Source organism: Pocillopora damicornis, chromosome 13 (assembly GCF_964200805.1).
Source record: "Pocillopora damicornis chromosome 13, jaPocDami1.2, whole genome shotgun sequence".
Classification (NCBI taxonomy): domain Eukaryota; kingdom Metazoa; phylum Cnidaria; class Anthozoa; order Scleractinia; family Pocilloporidae; genus Pocillopora; species Pocillopora damicornis.
This window is the reverse complement of record NC_142682.1, coordinates 6,734,378-6,756,310: the sequence shown is the minus strand read 5'-3', so window position 1 is coordinate 6,756,310 and position 21,933 is coordinate 6,734,378. Positions and strand designations below refer to the sequence as shown.

Below are 21,933 nucleotides of genomic sequence, written 5' to 3'. Positions count from 1 at the left end.
CGATTTTCATTGAAAGGCTAAAATAGTTTTTAAAGTGTAGGTGTTGATTTCCCGTTAATTTCTTTATTTTTTGGCAGAAATTACCAATGTTATAACCAACGAAAAGATCTAAATTTGGACAAAAATTTCGGTCGGTGATGCAACATATTTCGTAAGTACTCGGCACTATAATCTGCAAAAAAGATGCGAGCCAAGGAAATGAAATAGTACTGATTTCAACTTGCTGTAGATTCAAGAAAACGACATGATGAGGGAGACTGATAACGAATACTGTAGGAAATTAAGACTACCGTTTTTTAATAACATATACATAGGTCGGTTAATCTAGCCTACACAGCCTCATTTCATTTCATTTCAAATGGACCTATTATTCACCTACTTTGCAACAAATGACCATTCTAGTCGTCGTTTGTTTCTATCTTCACATAGTCACTTTTCTTGCTGTCTGTAAGTTCCTTAACCTCAACATAATGAATTTCAAGAGAAAAAGTTTTAAATTCTTCGTAAAAGGATGCAGGGAAGAGCGCTAAGCACAGACAGGCAACCCACTCCCCGATGGTGCTAAACAAGTGCAGGGCATAGCCACCATCACCAGGGCTCCAGAAATCTACGGAGCTACCTGTTTGTAACCTTGTGTACGAGAACCATTTGAAGAAAGGATATCCTATGCCAGCGCATGTGATAGTACAAGACACGAAAAGCCTGAAGATGAACACACATTTTGAATGGAGGCCCATTTTAGCCGTGAAGAAGGTAATAGCGGTTTGGAACCAAAGATATGGTATTCCGCTGACAAAAAGTAACGCGGTAGCAGCGTCATGAAGTTTTCCAAGAGGAGGTCCGGACTCTCTCCTACCAGCGACAAAGATAACCTGCACAGAAAGAAAAAGGATATATGAGGGTCTGGACCCCAGGTTGGTCAAGTAACTCACGTAGCTGTGGTCGAAAATAGCCCGCGTTTACAAAGAACTTATAACCCCCGGTGGCGTTCTCGCAAGAGTAACATGAACGCAACCTCGACTAGGCGGGTTACCCTTGAGACGTTTACTTGGCAAATTGCTTCCTCGGCTGACAGGGTTACCCTACCCGACAGACCGGACAACCCACCTAAGTGGGTTACCTCACCTATCATGTAGACGTGTTCAAGATAAAACAAGAGATCATATGAACGGGTGGTTACCCCATCAAGGCGGGTTACCTCGCCTACCTGGGGTCCCCCATCTCTATGTTAATAGGCTCTAAGTGACCTCTGCATATTCTGATCTAAAGTGAATTCTTTTAGCAATTTCTGATTAATCCCTAAGCAGAGAATTTCGATCACATGAGAAGCAAGACCACGTGTTTGGTAAAGGATCGCATCTGATAAAGGTCTATCAAGAAAATTTATGCCCTGAGTTTGGATCAAAAAGATTTACAATTCAAAATTCGGAGTCAAGGCGTCTATGAGACGAATTTTTTTTTTGCGTAAACATTTAGCTTATCATATGTAAAAACCAATTCCGATAGAAGAAAGATTTCAAAAAACTTAAAACTCGCTTTTTTTTGGGCTTTAAAGTGTCCCTATTTTGTCTTAAAAGTGTCCCGTGGACTGGTAACGAATTAGCGGGTGATGACGTAAAAACTATGAAAACTCTCCGTTGACATTTACAAATCTCTCACATCTCTTGTAATTTTGTTATCGATCAGTGTTGAAGTACTCTTGAATAATGTCAGATAGCGATGTATACTTACCTTCAGCAAGCTCTACCAAGAGTTTTGATACATCGTACTCAAGCAGTAAAAAAGAAATGGAAGTTGCGAGCACGATTCAGCCCTACGAAGGAGAACCGCATCAAACGAAGATTTCTAAGCAGACTGACTAAGACGGTTTTTCGAGTGCGGTGTTCAGGTCGAGATTAGAACAAAAATCTCCAGTTACTGAATGTTTAGTTTGTTTCGTTTGTGTTTTGTTTTCTATGGCGAAATCTATGTTGAGAATGGGTAGTTGTGTTCGTTTTTGTTGACATAACATTTTATTCCTTCGCACTAAGTGCGGCGAAGGTTGCCCTTGGTCACTGCTCAAGGGTTTCGTTGCTGTAGAATGATTACCTTAGCAAACCACAAGCTAACGAAACAATCGGCGGCATCACGAGGCACGATGATTTTGTGCCGAGAAGTAATCGGGCAGTTTCGCTCCTGTGATTGAAGGGGCTACTTTAATTTGAAGATTTCACGGCTTGAAAAATCAAATCATGCTCCTTTCCTCAAAGATTGCAAAGGCTAAGGCTGTCGTCGTCGAGCCGGTCAAACGGAAAATGAGCGAGTTTGTCTGATTCAAGTTAACCTCAAATAAAGATTTTAAAAGAGAGAATTTTTTTTTAGTTGACGTGCAGCATTGCCGTATGACCCATTTCGCTCAGTGGCAAATAACTGACATCAGTATTGTCAATTAATATTTCGTATGCATCAACTTTCACACGGCCCCTTCGACCTTGTGTGTATGCCAGTATCCGCCAAAGGTTTCGCACTGTTCACGCAACAGGATATCGGCCAGTTCAGGAAAGGGCTTGAACTTTATCATAAATTATGTATTTCTGGTAAAAAGATACGATGGAAACTACAACTAGCAGGATTTTCATACGATAAGAAAAACGCAAATGTAGTCATGTGGAAAGACAAGGAGTATGAGTACATCTCAAGTGCGTGAAATCACCCTGAATAATAAGAAGCTCACCATTCTTCACTTGCGACATGTCAGCCGAAAATAATGTTGAACAATCGTTTACGGTGTGGGAACAGGCACCTTAATCAGCATTCTTTTAAGCTGAATTCTTTGGTTATCTTCCCCTGATTTGTCTAGTGGTATGTGTGCGTAACAGCCGCCTTCAGAGCCGGTACGGAGCATAAGGCCGACGACATTCAGTGAAGGGTAAAATCTCCTCGATGTCGACGATCGAAACGCGTCCCTTTGGCCATAAAGCGACATCCTTTGGAAAGTAGTGTAGAGAATTACCCGGAATATGTGTATTAATCATTTGGCGCTCCGGTCACGCAATACGTTCGTCCTTTCTTCTAGATTTCTCCTTTCTTCCCCATAGTTGCCGACGTATCTTCACAGTTGTGTACATCACAACGATGTAACATGATCGTTTTGGCCGCACGATTAATGGGGACAATTTTTGGCCACCAAATCGTACTTTCGATACACAAAAAAATAGTCGAGGGGAACTCGCTAGGCGCTTAAATCGCTAATTTCTAATTTTGAATACAGCTATCAACCCAAAATTCAAAACAAATTTCGTGTCACAGGCACTTTAACGGAGGTATAAATCTCAACAACAAAGGCCCAGCAATAATTTATTTTTTGCAGTAAATATCGAGGTAAAGCCTTCATTTGTAAATATGCATGCACTATAAGAAAATACTTGCAAAGGAAAGAATATTTTCGAAAACCATTGTAAATCAAAAGACAAGTTTCGAAGTTAAAATTGAAAAAACGGATTGCATGGTTATTGTGATCCTAACAACGCCTCGTAAATTGCGTGCCATTACACGAGACAATATGGTGAGATATTATTAATTGATATTATTACACATAATAAATCTAGGACTATTTGAATTTAGTCATTGAGAGAAGAGTTGATTCATTCCAGCAGCTATTGCTTGTTCTGTAGCTGCGTCTTCGCTTCGGATAATCATCACTCAGAATTGAAGTGATTTTGAAGCCACGCGATTGATCGGATCTAGTGAGGTTAACGAAAATAACTCGGAAATTGGAAAAACTCAATGATAAAAGCCTTTTAACATACACCTTTTTACCTAAATAACTTATTTCTGTCGATCGACAATTTGACTCATTAGCCCAAGGTCCTAATTCTTGCGGTTTTATCAGCCATAATACATACCACTTTGGCAGAAGACCTGACACTGGCGACCAGGACAACTCCTATGAGACACGAAATGCCAAACCGTAGACCAACTTTGTTTAACCTGATGATCCTACTTGAGAATTCACACCCCAGATCACCAGGAACTGCCTGAACCTGAACATACCGAGCCACCATCATTGCCAGTCCAAGAAAAGCTACCAAGGTCATCAGAGCACCAAAGAGTGACGCCTGTGGTTCGAATGAAGCCGCTTTGCTAATGCTTGGTAAGAAAGGGTAAACATGGCCAAGTGATACGGCTATGATATACGGAGTTATGATGGTAATACAAACCAAAACGGGCCAGATAACTGGTATGAGACGTATTGAACGCGATGAAACTATCATGGTTGAACTAAGCTTCACTCAACTGCGGCACAGAGAATATTGTTATTAAGCAAATGCACTGAGCATTCCACTGGTTGATCGTAGCGTAACCTTTGGTTATCGAGAGACCACTGAAATTGCATCATGAAGATAAAATAAGTATCAGAGATGAATTAATTAAGCCAAGACCATTATCTTCTGTACCACCTCGAGATACCCAAATGCTGTGTAACCCTGAGAAACAAAGAGAGTTAGCTAAATCTACCTGACTGACACATTGCTGAACAGGACAGAACCCTAGCCGGCTGAGACATCCTTGGCTCTCATTTTTAAATCGCTGCTCAAGAAACTATACACGATTACGATTTTAACCGCCATTTTTTCTGTAGCGATGAAAAGAAAACAAGCGCGGGTGGCAGTATTAATTGAGGGTCTCACTTGGTTTAATTGTTAGCCGTAAAACGACCAAAAAAACTTAGCCGTGAGGCGTAAGAGCCATCGCCCCATTGAGACCCTTTTAGTTGCTAAATAGTTGCATGTTTTGCATACTGAATATTGTTAAACAATAAAAATAGAAATATGCCTCATCTAAAAACATTTCAAGGGTTCCCTTTTACTGGTGTTGGAAAAGGAATGGAAATAATATTTTAACGCCAGGTTCGGGGCGACTTTTGAAGAGCCAAAGTTTACTTATCAACAACTACTCGCGTTGAACTTGCGTGCATGCTGACGCCAGAGATCACGGGAAATCAGCTGTAATTAACGATGATATATTGAAGATAATGGAACGACCACAGATAACAAGATAACGCCAATCACGAACCAATAAGGGAGAACATTCCGATCATAATTGCGGCGTAACAGATGTTTCTAGATGATCTCTAAATAAATATAAAAATCAATAGTGACGAGAGAATACATGTATTTCAAATTGTCCTAAAGGGATAGCAATAACATAAACGGTAGCAGTTCTAAAATCATTGAAAGGCCATAAAATCGCAAGAGATAGAAGGCTACAGAAAAACTAAATGGGTCCTTCGAAAAACTGGGCGCCGACACGCGGGGCCAAGTACTTGACTTGTAACGGTTCCTTGTGATCTAGTTGGTTGAAAACGCGACTTTTGGAAGAAGGAGCTATAAGTTAGAAGTTGTACCCCAGAAAAGGGGTAGAAATAGTCTGTACTTACATATCGGTTCCCACTTGCACTCTTAATAGTCTTAATAGCCAAGGGTGACTTAAACTTAGTTTACCAAAAACACGTATGCTAGCTCTGTAAAGCTGAAAACTAGAACTACTAAAAGAAGGCCGGTAGCAGCATATATTTTTTGTGCACCAATATGGCGGCCAATTAAAATGAGATCACGTGACTAAAAACGCTATATTCGTCACGTGTTAAAGCTTAGGACGTAAACGCTAATTAAACAAAATTGACGAATTGGCGAAGAGAATTAAGGATAATCATTCAACGAAGAAGCCTCGATTTGACGTTTATTACCAATATATTACCATAAGTCATTCAGTAAAAAAATTTATAATAAGCAAGTTGATCAATTCCTATTCCTTTTGGCGGTCTTCTTATCCTTTTGGCGGTCTTATCTTACAGTAGAATTTCGGTCACGTTTTTCTTATTGTGGTCGTGAATTTGACATGGAGACTGATGTTTCTACGTGAACTACAATTTGCGGCTAAATATTGGAATATTTAAGGTACAAAGAGAATTTTGTTAGAAAAATATTTCTAACAAAATAAGTTTCTCTAAATTTCTAGAATGTCTAGTCACTTCCTGACACGCATACCCTGGAACTTTATAGCCGAACATTTTTTTAAGTCACGCAGTTATGATGAAATATTACCAAATGTAATGAACAAAATATGATACTACCAAAATGGGGTCTGTTTACATGGAGGTGGGGAACCCCAAGTAGGTGAGGTAACCCTTCTAGGTGGGGTAACCCGCCTTTTCATATAATTTCTTATTTTATCTTGATCACGTTTACACAATAGGTGGGGTGACCCGCCAAGGCGGGTTGCCCGGTCTACCATATCAAACTCTTTCCACAGCGCGACGAACATTTGTTTTTCTCGGTTCCAGGTGTACGCGACCACTAAGCCTTCGTGATGCATAAACATGCTCTCTGTTGCGAATTTTCAAAATGGCGGACAGGCTAAAGAGAAAAGTAAAAAAAGCAAAGCGATTTTTCAACAAATACTTGACATAAACCTCCGTTAGAAAGGCGAATCCACAATAGAAAGATACAAAACTGTATGATATTGAGATTAGGGAGGTTGACAAAATCAACAAGAGAGGTTGAAAATTCATGACGTTGGCTCACATGCTTCGATGAATGGACACCCTTGAGGGCCGATAGAGGATCTGGATATTTTCCGTTTGTTCGCAGCGAAAAGCTGTTCATTCCCTCGGAAAACTCTCTAGAGGATAGAAAAGAATCGTTCCATGGCCAACTTGCTCGTGAAATAAAGAAAAAGCTTTGGTCTGGACGGCGAGAGGACCCTGATATAAACATAGACCTTAATGTTGACCAAGATGTTTTCATGGAAGGTGTTGGGAGTGTTTTGCCCGGCGTTCTTCAACGAGGGAAGATAGTTTACCAATCGGAGTCAAATAGGGTGCTTGATTCATATCTGGGGCTGAAGTGGGATGAAAGAATTTTAAATGTAGCTGAAGATTTTGCCTATGTAATTCCAGGAACTATTTAGTATCGGCTGGGACAAAGAAGTCCAATCATTGAATACGAGCTCATCGTTGTAGGTGTTCTTAAACCCTTTCATAACCTGCTGCCTCCAGGAACTGAATCCTGTTTTTCTTCAGAAACAGTTGTTTGAGGGCATCAACCCCTTTGTGAATTGTGGATCTGAAGAAATCTTTAGAAGCTCTATTATTGTATTTTTCCAAGCCTTGCTGTGTGTAATATGCTATGTTCTGATAAAGTGACAGGAACTCAGGAACATGATAACATAGTGCATGTATGTAGGGAGTGACATCTTTTGCTTGGTAAACTTTGAGAAAGTGCTCAAACCATGATTTGCTATTTCTTTGCAGTTCAAGAATACCCTCTTCAGATGTAAAATCTAGCCTCAAATCACCTATTATGTCCATAAATTTAGCCCAGATCACTTGTATGTCTTTGTTTTGACAAGCATAGGTCAGAATTTTTATATTCTGAAAGAGTTTCAACTTTTCTGGTTCAGTAAGATCTCTATATTCCAGCTTTTTGCTCTCTTTGTTGATTCTAAAATTAAAAGTGATTCCCATACTTTTGATAAATTCTTCATAACATGCCATGTGTTTATATTTATCTCTTGGGAATCTATCAGAGGTTTTTTTTCTTGTAAACAAGTTAATCAAAACATCTGAAATCCTCAGAAAAAAATGTAATATATCTATGATGACAAGGTCCATAGGTATAAAATCAAATAATGGTTGTGCCTTACAGTTTAATTTCCTTCCAGTGGAAAACCTTGCTATTTCGGTGACAGTTCTAGCACCAAATTTGGGGTCATTAATTGACCATGTTTTGCTTGTGTCCCACCATTGCTCCCTGGGACACTTGCACCACACACAAGCATAATCCTCATTTGCCCTGCCTAAACCACATACCAGTGCTAAAAAATTTCAAATCTCCACCTAAAAAGTATTCAATTTTATAGGTGCAATTATTTGCACTTATCTCCTTTAAGTTTGACATTTCCATTTGAAGGTCTGCTAGGCTGTCTCTCAGATTATGATATGTCTCTGTAGTTTTTATGACAGCAAGTACATAATTTCCCTTCTCAGCCATTGCCACATCCTTTTCATTGAGAATAGTAAATGTGAAGTTGACAACTGTAAGCCGCTTTCCAATATTTGTACCATCACCGCTAAGCTTGATCTTAATAGTTTCTCCATCATTGATTTCTCCATTCTTCTGAAGCCTAACAATGTGCTCTTGCAAACTTTCTGCAAATCCTAACTGAACACCTTCAGCATCTCCTGGTGTTGGTTTCAAGTTCCATTTACTGTTTAGCTCATTAATTCGCTTCTTGATGGAATATGTATTGGGGAGACCATTAGCCTTAATGGCAATTTCATGCCAGGCCTCATTTGAAATATTGAATTTATCTTTGAGGTAGAGCCACATATTTATGTTATCAATGTCATAATTATCAAGGGCCTTTGGGTCAGACTCTGTAAATGGTAGCTCTCCCTCTCCAACAAGATTGAAAGTTTCATATTGATTAGTCTCAGTGTTGAGGACTTCAATTTTGGTTGCAACAAAATTGTACAGCCCAAGAAAAGAGAGTGTAGTTTGGCACTTGTCCTTCAGTTGGTTTTTAATTCTCTTTTGATGGTGCTTAGAATAGTCATAAAACTTCTTCTTACCAGGGCCTCTACCTTTTTTCCCATTTTTAATCACTTTTTTGGCCAATTGAATAAATTTTTTCTTGTAGAAGGCCCCTTTCTTCTCAGCTTTCTCGAGAGCTTCTCGGGCTTTTTCATCCACTCGCAATCGCTTTGCCTTCTCCTGTACCAACGATTCTTCTAATTTTCTTTTTTCTCCCCTTAACTGGCTGTTCTCATCTTTAAGCTGATGCACATCAACCTCGTTGTAATACACCTTAAATCGATACCGAGGGCCCGCTTCCAAATTGCTAAGAAGTGCATTTAATTGCCTTCCGCCACGATTACTAGCTTTCTTGACAGCTTTCTGAAGGCTGAATATTTTCTTTCTGAAGACTTCTGAAATGCGGCTATTGATTATTACACCTCGTATACCTGATTGCTCAAACACTTTGTTTACGATTGTTGAAAGGACCGACTCATGGTTTTCTCCGTCTTCGTCTTTACATTGCTTTGAAATAGTATAGATTAGTAAGCTGAAACGAAAAATTAATCGGGGAAGTTTACGAAAAATACAGCCAACAAGCTTAGAAGAGGCATTTATTTAGACTTCATACTGCGACAAACTTCACAAATCTTACTTGTTTATCTCGTAAGTAAACGATGGCAGATTAATTCCCGAAGCGCTCTCTGATTTTCCAGATCCCTCTCCTACTGCTTTCACGCTTACAAAACAGGAAAAAATCAAAAGGAGGAAGATACAGCTGTTTTGAAACGCCATTTGACGAGAGTAAATCTGCTTTTTGTTCGGCACTTTACATATCAAAACAAAGGAAATTTATTACTCTTTTTGATTCTGGCGGTACATTTTTAATTTGCGCCTGCGTAAAAGAGGTATCGTTTGAAACCTTTCGCTTGGTTGTGTTTTGATCAAAAACGCCATGTTAATTTCACGCAACCGCTCGGAGAAAAGGTAAAAATGACGGGGGTAAATCTGCTTTTTGTTCGACACTTTACATATCAAAACAAAGGAAATTTGTTACTCTTTTTGATTCTGGCGGTACATTTTTAATTTGCGCCTGCGTAAAAGAGATATCGTTTGAGACCCTTCGCTTGGTTGTGTTTTGATCAAAAACGCCTTGTTAATTTCACGCAACCGCTCGGAGAAAAGGTAAAAATGACGGGGGAAAAACTTTACCTTCAAGTTAGAAAATTAGCGAAATAGAAAGCCAAAATATTATAGTTTAAAATTTCAGAGGTACATTGAGTGCTTTTTCCGTAGAGAATTCGCACGATGGTAAAATATTCGAAAATTACACTCGATTTGAGTGGGGCGTTAAACTGGGCGTGGTCGCTATATTCATGTTAAGACTATTTGTACCCCATGAGTTTGATATGAGGTAGGATAACCCTGTCAGCCGGGGTGACAATTTGCCATGTAAACATCTCAAGGTGGTGTAACCCGCCTAGCTGGGGTCGCGTTCACGGCAAAAACATGAACGTTTTAGAACTTTGTACATATCCTAGCCGTCTCATGGCAGAAATCACCAGAAACCGCAACGGACACATAAGGAGTGGAAAATGTTCACATTTCGGAATATTTAGCGTCGTAAATCGACTATATTTCGTTTCCCAAACTATTCCGTATAACGTATTAAGTCAACGGTTCCTCGCGTAACCTACCACCGCGTAACAAACCCGTGATGCTTTCAGGAATAAATGCAAATGTGTCCGAGAATTAATCTTTCGTCTTTCTCGAGATGTGAGCTTGGGACGCCTGTGCTCAAACTCCTTAACTGCAAGCGCAACAGCGACCTCAAGAAACCTCACCCCAGTACCGCGGGGTTGTAAGATTGCACGTAAACGCGTTTTATTTTTTGACCACGGCTAAGCGGGTTACCTCACCTACCTAGGGTCCCCCACCTCCATGTAAACAGGCCCATAGTTGTGTACCGGAATGTTCTAGAATACTTTGTTAATGTAAATAAGGACTCAGTCGTGTAGTAGTTGCTGTTGTTGTCGGGAGTGACCGACTGTCTGGAAAGCTGTACCAAGAGAGAGACCGGTTACTGATTAGGATCGAAATCGATCCTGTTAGTTGATTTTGTCAGTATTACATGAGATTAAAAGGAGATTATTTTCCCTAGCAGTCGGATAGGAATTCAAAACCATTTGTATCAGTTTTATTCTAGATCAGAGTTTTCACTCTCTTCGCGTTTCAGTTTCGTATAATTGTTCTGAATCCATTCAGTCGGCTTCTTTTCTGGAGAATGTTTTTGAAAACAGCTCATTTCCAAACGATCCAAACGGCGAAATTCCACATAATACGTTGATGAAAACAAAGCAAAAAGTACATAAGTCAACCAGTCACTGATATTATAAATAGATAACATGATGTCTTCTTCGTCCTTCAAGTTAGAATGCATCTGTTTTTCAGCATTGGCTGTTCCTTTCAAAAGTTGTGCCGCAAGCCACACGTCCATAGACACGTGCACGAGACCGCTGACGCATAGAAGAATCGATGTTGCAAGGCGCAGCGCGAAAAGATTGACGGTATTTGTTTGCGGTTTAATGAGGTAGTAGGTGATAACGGTTTGGAGTGAACAATATGTTATTCCACAAACTCCAACCACAGTTCGACCAATGTAGTGTACAATACCAGGGACTTCGGTATGTTTCTGTGAGAAATAAAAAAATTGATGGAATTTTTTTTCTGTGAAACAACGGTGGAAAATGTTGTACAGTACATATTTTATAGTGGGCCGGGGCGTTTAGGTGTACACAAAAAGCTTCCCACTAAACCTCTTTCAAAGTCACATATTGATGGGACAAAGGAATAGCATCCCTCGATCAAGCGATGTAATCTGCTCCTATTTGCCAATATAAGGCGTTGACAGCTTCGACCCTTTTGACACTCACTGTGGTTTATAAGAGTTGTGGGAAAGAGGATCAGGAGATTGCTAAATCAAGTTTAATCCGTTGCAAACAGTTGACAAAGAACTACTATATATATTTGCAACAACCATTTTCAAGGTAGAGAAACTTACGAATTGTTTCATGGTTATGAAAAAGTTGGCACAAGAAAAATTAAGAGAGCCGTCTTCAGTAGTCGGAGTTTAAATTCAAATTTCGCTATTCACTGTTTATATAATCATGCACTACTTGATTAGGCCTTTCCGAGGCGTTCAGTAAGTGATCTAGACGTGATGTTGGTGCGGAGCGTAAAAATACGCTATGAATCCTAGTCTGAATTAAAACATTGTTTACCTTGATCAGTAAGTTGTGCATGCAATCAGCAAACTTACCTGATGGTTCGGTTGCCGAAAATTGCTCACTAGCGTAATTCCAAGCATACTTGCGAGTCCCAAAGAAACGGAAGCCGACCTCAAACGGCTGAATCGGGATCGAAACTCTCCTGTAAGATCTTGAATGGCCAGATCCAGCTGTAAATAGCGAACGACTATCGAGACAATTCCAACCAGAGCCAAGAGATCCAAAACTTCACTGAAAATTGACTGCACCATGGAATAACTAGCTTTAAGCAGAGCTTCTCGAGTGTGGCTGGCGTCAGCCATTAAACGCGACATTGTAACGGTGACAATTAAAAGAAGCGACCACAAGAGAGGAAGGTACGGAAGACATCGAGAAATAATGGCCATCATAGATTTATAGACGAAGTTCGTTGCGAACTCTAAACAACGTCCACTTAGAAAAGGCTTAAACTTGAAAAAGCCGTAAGAAGGCGTTCGTTTTCTGAAAGAACCCCTAGGGAATATTGCTCGACAGAAGAGGCGTAAATTGAACAAAACTTACTCTACTCTATCCACAAAGCCAGGGTTAAAATGACAGTTGAATTAGCCCCCAAGGGAATGTGATCAACCGTTGCGAAGAATTCAATAATCTGTCAGAAAGACCGAAAGAGTAGAAATAAGCATTTTTTTTTTTGTTTTCTTTGACATGTATAGTTTCTTAAGTTTGTTTGGAGTTCTTTTGTGCTGACCACTACTCGTGAAATGAAAGCTTTTTGATTTCACTTGAAACTTATTTGCGTTTTTGCTTCAATCTATGGAAATATAAGTTCAAGATCTACATGTGAAGCAACTGGGGAAAAAGAATCAGGTTTGAATCTTTTTAAAGGTTAGCCTCCGAAATCCATCCATTCTCTTAAAAAGGAGTTTCATCACTGTCAGTGGATTTACCTGAAGTTTTCAAATTATTCATTTGTAAATCTTTTCCATCTTAAGCCATCTCGGTTCTTTTTCGGTGTAGTCTTGCATCTGTGGTATTTGTATAATCTGAAAAAATGTAATCGAAAAGTTTTCCCTAAAAGAAGAAAAAAAAACCAAAGCAACAAACAACAAAATTGACGACATGGCTCAAATAAACTCACGTTATTGATATAGAATTTTATCGTCCACGATGGTATATCGATTGCCTGTGGATCGTTTATACATATCTTAAAAAGGACAGACAGAAGTAAGCGGTTGAAGTCCAGACTACAAAGAAGAGAAGAATTTGTCTGAACTGCGGGCGTAAGGGTTAGGAGAGGGGATGGGTGAGCTTCGGAGCGGGGTTTGATAAAGAGGCAATAAGTTATTTATTATTTATTATTTATTATTTATATGTAAATGTACAACAATAACACGTTACCACTTGCCTAGCTTTATCATTTTGAACTATGTTTTCATTGAGACTTTCTGTCCACAATTTAACGATAGAAAGGTGAAGGCTCATTGGAGAAAGGTAAGGAAAATGTCAGAAACTAAGGCTATAGATGACAGGACTTAATTAGCCCTATAACTCCCAGATGTGTTTAACATGTAACGTCTCCCTATAATATACATACATTATTCAGCAAACAGGTAATGAGAAAACTCAGACTTATCAGGTAGAAGTTGTGTGCGAGAGTTTCAGCTCCTTTGTGGGGAGGACCGTGCATAAGTTACTTCTAAGTTTGAACTTGACCACGAGCGAGAATTTTGAGAGCGAGAAGCTTTTTGCGAGAGAGAAGAAACCAGTTGTTTACAGTGATATTAAAAACGAAGAAAAACACAATGCATCGTCTTGTTAAGAGTATTTGTAGGTGTACGTGTCAGATGTTACCTCGATCCAACACCAAATTTGTATAGATAATTAATAAAATGTGTAACAGTCATAGGGGAGATTTCAGAATCAGATCTTGGGACTTTGGTGGATGTTTACACGGTTTACATCTACAGTGGATCCTTTCCTTTTGGACACCTCTATACAGGGAGCATTTCTCTTCCGAGCCTAAAAAATCTTTGATCTATAAAGGGGGCCCTTTGGTTGAAATCCACCAATAGGGTAGGTCATAACTAAAACAGTCACAGGATCGTAACCATTCATGGTAAACTGCTGAAAATTGGCAAGAGGCAAGTATATGACCCTTCGTACCAAGCAACAAGTAAAGTTGACCAGATCTGTTTATTCTTAGTTAATAATTAATAAATACAAAGACTCTATCATTTTAAACCCGTCTTCTGCCCCCTCCAATTCAAAGCACAAAATACATCCAATTGAGCTGGTTTTAAGCACCATGGATCTACTTAAAAAGCACTAAAAACCTATCGAATGAAATCGGGTTTCGATCATTAATGTTGCCATGACAACCAATTCATTCCAAGTAAAGGTCAACTCCTCAAAACTCCAATACTTTTTAATCAAACTGAATTTTGCTCAGTAGGCTTGCAGTATGTCATGCCAAATATTTGTGGCAAAATTGGTGATGTTTGCGCAAATACATCCTGAGAAATTTGAGGGAGCACCCAGATTTTCGCAAAAAATCCATATTTGCAGGAAAAGCAATTGAAAGGAAAAAATTTATGGAAATCTGGGTTCATGTTGGCTTTTAACAGAAAAACACAGTTTGTTGGCAGAATAACTTTGAAACAAATATGCCCAAAGTTATTTCCTGCTCTACTTAGTCTTTTTCTTCTTTTTGGGTTCATGCAAGGTTCTGTTTCACCAAAAGCCCCAGCCGCATATGTTACACCCTCGCCACGGATCCTCAGATCTTCATCGCGCTGTTTAGCTTGTCACCTAGCAACTCTGTATTTCTTGTGCTGGTGTTGCACTCTCTTCTCTGCCTGTTTAACTCTCTCTGAATCCCTTCTCCTGGCTTCCATCTTGGCATTATCACTCACAGTGAGCCCAACCTTCTCCGTGACAGCGTGCTTTGTGGAAGCACCGCCACTGAAATGTAAGGCAGCTGAAGAAGCAGCCAACTGCACTCCCCTTTTGCAGTGCCACTTGTGTTTAGGACATTTGTTCCACACCAGGGAGTTGATGGACTCGATAGCACTCAGAGTATAACCAGGCTAGCATCTAGCAAGAAGGGCAGAATCTGTGAGCCTATCATAAATCTTGACAAGACTGGTGCCTTTCTCATTGGGCAGCTTCAGGCAGTGGAACAATCCATCCAGAATCTCAGTTTTCATGGACTGCACAGCTTGGTCCCTCTCTTCAGTGGTTGTAATTTCTCTTTTTACATTGTTACGAATTGCCTTGCCATAATTCTTTTTCAGTTTCTCGATTGCAGCCTTTTCAGTCTTCTATTTCTTCCATAAATTGGTTTTACATCCTTTAGTTTCACTGAGGATTTTTGAAATTCATAAAGTGCTTTCCAGAGCCGCTTTTGGACGTGTCCAATGCAGTCTAATTTCATGACCCTGTCACAGCCTGCAGTTCCAGCTAGGTGATCCTCTTCCCACTTCTCAAAACCTTCTGATGCTTTCCAGGTAACATACTCTTGGTCACTGTTTTGAAGATTTTCATAATGGTGACAAGTGTCACAGGCACCATAAATGCTCCATATAGCGTTATATGCTTTCGAGTCCCCATCAGAAATCATCCACATGTACCTGATAAAGTCCTGCTCACTTCTTCCCCACATCCTTTTGGCACATTCCATCTCCATACTTGGGCTGGGGCCTTTATAAGAGCCTTCACAATGATAAGTTTGGTACCACTGTTCAAACTGGTCTTCAATCAGACTTGACTTCTTTTGTAAGCACATACCACAGGTTTTTGAAATAATTTCAAGGTCCAGCACTTTTCCAGTTGCAGCAGAAATAACAAATCCAACGCAGTGATTAGCAGTATAACCTCATTTTGACCATGAACCATCAAAACTTACAACTACTGGCGACTTCGCTAGAGTCGTAACTCCTCGTAGCTGTGTATCCAGGCCTAAAAAATAACTTGTACATTTGGAATGAACTACGGGAAGGTGGAACAGAATGTTCCCTTTTACGTTTAAGCCTAGAAAATTTGGTTGCTTTGAACTGGTTACCATGGCAACGGAAAAACAATCTTCAAAACAACGCCGTTTTTTGACTCTGCAAAAGAATTTTTTTAAAAAACAAACAACAAATTCAAAATCTAGATAGATTCAAGTAAATATTTTTCAAAAAAAATTTGGGCCCCCTTAAAGATGTTGGAATAACCTTTTTATTTCTAAAGGGACAACTCCATTCGGGTAGAAGGGAAACATTCATGAGTTCCGAAGCCTTTAATTCGCAATCTTCATTTAGGGGACACCTTAACCTCTTAAGACAAAACTGGCCACAAACAAGTGTACCTCAATCACAGTGATGACAGAATTTAGGAAATACAGCGACTGAGGCAATTAAAATATCTAAAGAACTGATGGAAAATGCAATATTTACAGGAAAAGAGCAATTGTCAGACCTCTTGCTATGGGCATGGGGCAATTTTCAGGAAATGACTGCATGAAGACTGAAACAGCCTGACATCACCAAAATTTTTGTCCACAGGGCAAGAGTCAGAGGAAATCTTGTGCCAGCTCTCGAAATGTACACAGTGTCCTCTCTTTATGGGAACGCAGCACACAACACCGCACAGATTTATGAATGTTATACATGGCTTTTCCAAATTTAGCGGATCCCAAGCCAGAGAAATGAAAAGAATATTTTTCCTGTTGTCATCTAGATATTAACAAAATTAACAAACACCAACTCAAGCCTCTACTCAAGGGACACTTTGAATGCGAAAAAAGTTGCAACTGCTTGTAAAAGACGTTCACTTTGCAACGGAAGAGTAGCAAAGAGTTTACCTTAACATCACTTGATAAACTTTTTTTATTTTTTTCCAGACGGTGCTTTTTGTTGCGTCAACAACAGTTTGGTTGTGATAAAAAGTGCTCTTTACTAAATGTGAAGCTCTCACTTCCAATTAACAAGCACAGCTGCACTGTAGGGGGCGAGGGTAGTTACTTTTAAAATATGAAGGGACCAGTCATAATTTATCGCGGGGGGAGGGGGGTAGGGAGGTTGAGGGAATTTTTGGGGGATAGTACATGGTTTTCAAGAGCGGGGATCAGTCGTCGCCAACAGAGTATTAAGGAAGAACTATAGAAAATTGACCGTCAAGTAATAGCCAATGGGGAGAATCATAAGAATATTAAAGAGCCTTACGGGGGGGAGGGGGGGAAATCAGGTAAGTTTTGTCGCGACACAACCAAAACCCTCCAACCACGCTCCCTCCTCCCATGACTGCGGCCCTCTGGCTAAGGGCAAGGTGAAAGCGAGTGCCCTTAGTTTGGACACATTTATTACATAAGCGTGGCAAACACCACCAATAAATAATGTCTTTTCAGAAACAAAAATTGCAACAAAACGACTTTGTTCAAGTGTCCTAGTTAGTGCTTTTTTAATAGCATTTTTGACTGCGCATACAGCCTAGAGGAAACTTCAATACAGTGTCCCAAACGACTTACATCAGTAACTGTCCAAGGAAAACATTTGACAGTGCAAAACGTTTTATACAGGCTAAGTATTTTCTGAATAAGTTACAATGAAAAGTGAAAAAAAAATTGTATAGCTAGTTGAAAATCAATGAGCATACATTTTAGCAAAAATAAACCGGTTTTTTATACTTGACTGTCAGGCCCTTTATAGAGAATAGCAAGTAATTTAGTATTAACAACTGAGCGATTGACGAAGGGCTAACGCTCGAAACGTCAACTTTTTTACTCTTTACGGTGGCCAATTCACCTTTTCAACTCAGTTGTTAACACAAAGTACTTGCTTTACTCTCCCACCGATGCAGCACCACAGTTTCTCTAGAAATTCATCCCCTTTCTTTACAGAGAAACAGAGAAATAAGAATTACTAAAAATAGAAAATAGAGGGTCACTTAATTACATTACGGTCTGTAAGAGTACGAATTGAAATGACTGATTCACTTATCGCAATTATTCAACTTAAAGTGGAAGCAATGAAGTGTTTTTTAAATCCTGTTATTTTATCTTAGCATTGCGTAACAGAAGTTTCTGAAAAGAATCTGGGACAACTCATATATTCCGGGTTGCAAAATTTTATAATTTCCCCCCTCTTGTTCTTTAACCCGACTACCATTTCACCCTTTAAACAACCATATCATGTCGAGATTCAAAGTCATACACCAACATCTTAAGAAGAATTCCTCACATCATAGTATGTAGATGTATATCATTATTTTACAATTTTTGATCCATTAATTGTTGAAATAAATAAATAATTTTAAAATAAATTAAATTTTTATCATTAATTCTGAAAAAACGCATTCACATCAAAAAATTTCGATAATTGATCTCCCTTAGTTTTATTATTACTGGTCAGTCATCAAATCATCATTCCTCCTCGCTGATATTGGTATAATCCAGTAAAGGACTGCCTTGTCGGGGCTCTTCGCACTTTGGCGTGCACTCAACGTGGAAGCTTATCTTTTGGAATTCCTCGAAAAATGTCATTCCAAAAAGACCAAAACAGAGTGCTGCAATCCACTCGCTTATATTACTGAGCACGTGCACGCTGTAGCCTGGATCCGAGGGTTGCCAGTTCGCCACAACGTGTTCGGACTGTTGACGAAACTCCTCGTAGGCAAATATCTCCGCTAAGAAGAAGAGCGAACCAAACACTGTGATGATGCAGGAAAGGATGAAGCGGATCGTGAAGAGGAATTGGGTGTTAATTCCTATCTGGGAAAGCTTATAAGTAAGACATGTCTGAATCCAACAGTAGACTGCTCCGCCAGCAAACAACAGAACTGCACCGGTGTCGTGAACGTAAATCATCGAGTCCTCCTGTCAATTAAAGAGCAGAGGTTTTAATCGAAGTCAAACATCACATAATAATAAACGGCTATCCATTTCAGTTCTATGCAAGCAAAATGTCGACCGAGACCTAGTTCCTCAAAGGGTAGATAAATCGCTATCCAGCGGATAACTGTTAACAAAACGTGCTGCACTATCCACCGGATATGAGATTTATCCTGACAGTGGATAGCGTTATCCACCCTTCGAGCAAGCGGGGGAATGAAGGACAAACGATAATTTAAGTGATAATTTAATAATTTTGTAACATATTTTTAAAAATTCATTGGGGGTCTATCGTCAAAATTACTTCACCTTGAAGCGGGAAGGGAGAGAATTGGTGGCTAGTTTTACACCAGTGGACTCTCCGCCCTTTTGATCAAGCATGGACTGAAGAGAGTATACAATATGACGTAAAAATGAGCAACCGCGGGTTTCAACTTTAAATTTGTAGGGAAAATTAGCATTTTCGTCAGACAAAGTTCCACGGTTAAAAAAGGCCATTAATAATGGCACGAGTTCGTAATCTCAGGAAACTTAGATTGGGGGACGGCGCTTTTCCGTTAGTTAGTAGCTCGAAAAAATCCTTTCAGTCGCGACAGACTCGCGCTTTGGCTTATAGTCACTCACTTAAACTCACAAGATCTCATCGTTAATTCTAAAGCTGCTACAAATTCCCTTGTAAACTAGTCATGAGAATTTGGTGTTCGATCAAGGTAAAAACTTCAACCTGATAAGTTTGAGCGTTCTCATTACCTGTTTGCTGGAGTGTTTAAGGATATTATGAGGAGAAAATACTTGTTAATCACTAGCGGGAATTAAGGGTTACGAGAGCTGTTTGTTCAATATTGTTTGTTGGCTGATGTCCACGTGTTTTGTTAAGTCGTCATCAACAATTTTGTCATCTCGACTAGAATTCCTAGTTAATTCAGACAATCGAAAAGCTTTTAACGCCTGAAGAAGAACCATCAGCGTGTTTTGTCAAGCCACTTTTTCGGACTATCACAAAATTTCGAAAAATTCAATAAAATATATTTTTTAACCTGATTATTGGTTATTTAAAGAGAGATGTCCTTTATAAGATTCTTCTTGTAATTTCATCCTATAGGTAATGGAAACTGCAAAACAAATCTTGCTTCATATGATGACGAGTACAGAAAAAATATTTGAATCAGCAAAATCCGAAAAGAAACCCATTTTGTGCAACCATGATTTAAGTTGTATGCATTCTAAATCGTTCTTGCTTTTTTTCTCGAAAAAATATATCGGCAAACCGATCAAATACTATGGAACAAATTTATAAGAGAGGATATCGTTGTAATATGTTGTACATTTTCATTCATGCATTTTTAAACAAACGGGAATTATACATCTTAAGTATCCGTCCACGCCAACGAAAGCCCAAGGATGATTAAAGAATAACATTTTTGATACGATTTTTTTCCAATTTTATTTCGAACTTGAACTGCGCCGAAGTAAACCGATAATTTGAATATTTCAGTAGACGGAAGAAAGTACTTTCCATTAATACAAATTCTCACAGGTTGCAGTCTTTAAAGCCGAGAGATATTTACAAGTGAAATTTTAATTCAAATTCCCTAGCCTCGTTTGTTTTTATTAGGAAGTTTCGATTCAAGAGATAACGAATGGCTATCGTTTGATAATAGAAACTTGAAATAATGACATTTTCTAGGTAACCATTAGTGATCATTAAAAATCAAAACTTTGGGTGTTAAATGGAATCATGATGAAAAAACTGGAAGGCTTCGAAAGAATAAACGCCCACAATTTGTAGGCAAAAAAATTTGAATATTGTGGTAGGAAATCCTCTAGTTGCCAGGTGATTTCAGCTATATTCTTTTTGAAAAAGTAGTTTCTACTCTACCTTTATATGAACGTTAAGATTTGTGATAAAATGAATCAATAGATGGAACTTCAGTGAATTGCTTGGGAGACCAATTCGCAAGCCAATTGTTCCCAAGAGAAAACAGGAGTTAGTATTCCCAATTGGCCAAAAAACGCTTCTGTAACATACAGAAAATAAATTACACAACGATGAATCCAGGTTGTGTTAGTGTAAATAAACCGCGCTGGCTGCGATGACGAGAGAAAATGGTGATACAAACCTCATTTTATTTTTCACAATTTTGAATCAGTGGGCAGGCTATTTGTCAATGAGACAGGTGAACAAACGAAACCTGACCTGCATAAATTAAGACAATTTGACACCGAATCTACTGACATTGCTATTTCAGAACTGTCGTAGAAAGTATCATGATCTTGTGTACTTTCTTAATCAGTACGCACAAAACGTGCAATTTAATAATACAGAGATATGGGCAGCGATATTTTTCCCCGTGTGGTCTCGTCCAGTATTTTCAAATCCTCAACCGTATATACAGAATGACTTTATTGACGATCACAACATTAAGTGTCGCATCACAGTCGCATGAATGTAGAAGACATTTTTAAACCTAAATTCAAAATAATTATTATTTTCACGTGCCTAAGTACACCGAAAAATGGACTCACCTCGTTCGATGGAAAATTAGCGATAATCGTTCCTCCAAACGCGCTGACAAGTCCGAAGCCCAAACCAAACTTGTTCAACCGGCTGAGACGAAGATCCGACGATTCAAAGCCCTTGGTCAGCATTTGGAATTGAAGGTAACGAACAAACACACTCACAGCCAGAAGAAGCGCAGAGAAATTGAAGAACTCCGAGAACAGATTTGCCTCTGGAATCCGTGCACCTGTATCGCTGATGGCGGGAACGAATGGATAGATGTGATTCAGTGAGACGGCGATAGTGTAACATAGCAGGAAGGTAAATGATGTGAAAAGCGCCCAGAATACAGGTAGGTAGCCGAACCCAGGCGAAAGATCAAGTTTGATCATAGCTGCTGATCCGCGTGCTGTTGGAGTTTCAGGAATACGAAAGTATTAAAAATCTACATCACTGAAGGAGAAAGTGTTCACCGGAGCAGCGGACAGTCGACTGTTAAACAAATTTTGATTCTATGTCAGATGCCCGTACAACACTTCTATTTGGCGCTGAGGAATACAGAAAGTACTGTCTCATATGCAAATTTTGGACAACTGACAAAAGCTGAGTTAAGAAACAACCACACTGGCCGCTGACAATTAAGCCGAACTCATAGAAAGGTGATTGGTTGAGAAACCAAATATAATTTACTATTCATAAACATTGATCAAAAGACAAAAGATTCTCGCTCGAATAAACGAA

At 39.2% G+C, this 21,933-nt stretch overlaps 4 protein-coding genes and 1 pseudogene across 7 annotated transcripts; all 5 read right to left on the bottom strand.

Annotated features, from left to right (window-relative positions):
• Positions 1 to 280: 280 nt before the first annotated feature.
• On the bottom strand, positions 281 to 5,574 carry LOC149035236 (DNA damage-regulated autophagy modulator protein 2-like). 4 transcript variants are annotated; one of them, XM_089191238.1, is made up of 3 exons: positions 5,420 to 5,574; positions 3,885 to 4,466; positions 281 to 872 (listed from the first exon to the last, which is right to left on the bottom strand). In XM_089191238.1, exons 2-3 carry the CDS (start codon positions 4,251 to 4,253, stop codon positions 399 to 401), a joined length of 843 nt encoding a protein of 280 aa, XP_089047364.1. In that variant the 5' UTR covers positions 4,254 to 4,466; positions 5,420 to 5,574; the 3' UTR covers positions 281 to 398. The 4 variants fall into 4 exon arrangements, with proteins under 4 accessions (XP_089047364.1, XP_089047365.1, XP_089047366.1 ...); XM_089191239.1 differs by having other exon boundaries at positions 3,885 to 4,363; positions 5,420 to 5,572; XM_089191240.1 differs by lacking the exon at positions 5,420 to 5,574 and adding an exon at positions 4,498 to 4,922 and having other exon boundaries at positions 3,885 to 4,363.
• LOC149035235 (uncharacterized) lies at positions 4,261 to 9,417 on the bottom strand. The gene is made up of 3 exons (XM_089192483.1): positions 9,214 to 9,417; positions 8,518 to 9,108; positions 4,261 to 4,363 (listed from the first exon to the last, which is right to left on the bottom strand). The coding sequence occupies exons 1-3, from the start codon at positions 9,351 to 9,353 to the stop codon at positions 4,261 to 4,263; spliced, it is 834 nt and encodes a 277-aa protein (XP_089048609.1). The 5' UTR covers positions 9,354 to 9,417.
• A 1,324-nt stretch (positions 9,418 to 10,741) lies between these two features.
• On the bottom strand, positions 10,742 to 12,347 carry LOC149035234 (DNA damage-regulated autophagy modulator protein 2-like). The gene is made up of 2 exons (XM_089192567.1): positions 11,878 to 12,347; positions 10,742 to 11,250 (listed from the first exon to the last, which is right to left on the bottom strand). Exons 1-2 carry the CDS (start codon positions 12,232 to 12,234, stop codon positions 10,756 to 10,758), a joined length of 852 nt encoding a protein of 283 aa, XP_089048693.1. The 5' UTR covers positions 12,235 to 12,347; the 3' UTR covers positions 10,742 to 10,755.
• A 1,775-nt stretch (positions 12,348 to 14,122) lies between these two features.
• On the bottom strand, positions 14,123 to 15,647 carry LOC149035233 (uncharacterized; annotated as a pseudogene).
• Positions 15,648 to 17,234: 1,587 nt separating this feature from the next.
• On the bottom strand, positions 17,235 to 21,832 carry LOC113683758 (DNA damage-regulated autophagy modulator protein 1). Its single transcript, XM_027201040.2, has 2 exons — positions 21,219 to 21,832; positions 17,235 to 18,677 (listed from the first exon to the last, which is right to left on the bottom strand). The coding sequence occupies exons 1-2, from the start codon at positions 21,582 to 21,584 to the stop codon at positions 18,225 to 18,227; spliced, it is 819 nt and encodes a 272-aa protein (XP_027056841.2). The 5' UTR covers positions 21,585 to 21,832; the 3' UTR covers positions 17,235 to 18,224.
• Between the last annotated feature and the right edge of the window lie 101 nt (positions 21,833 to 21,933).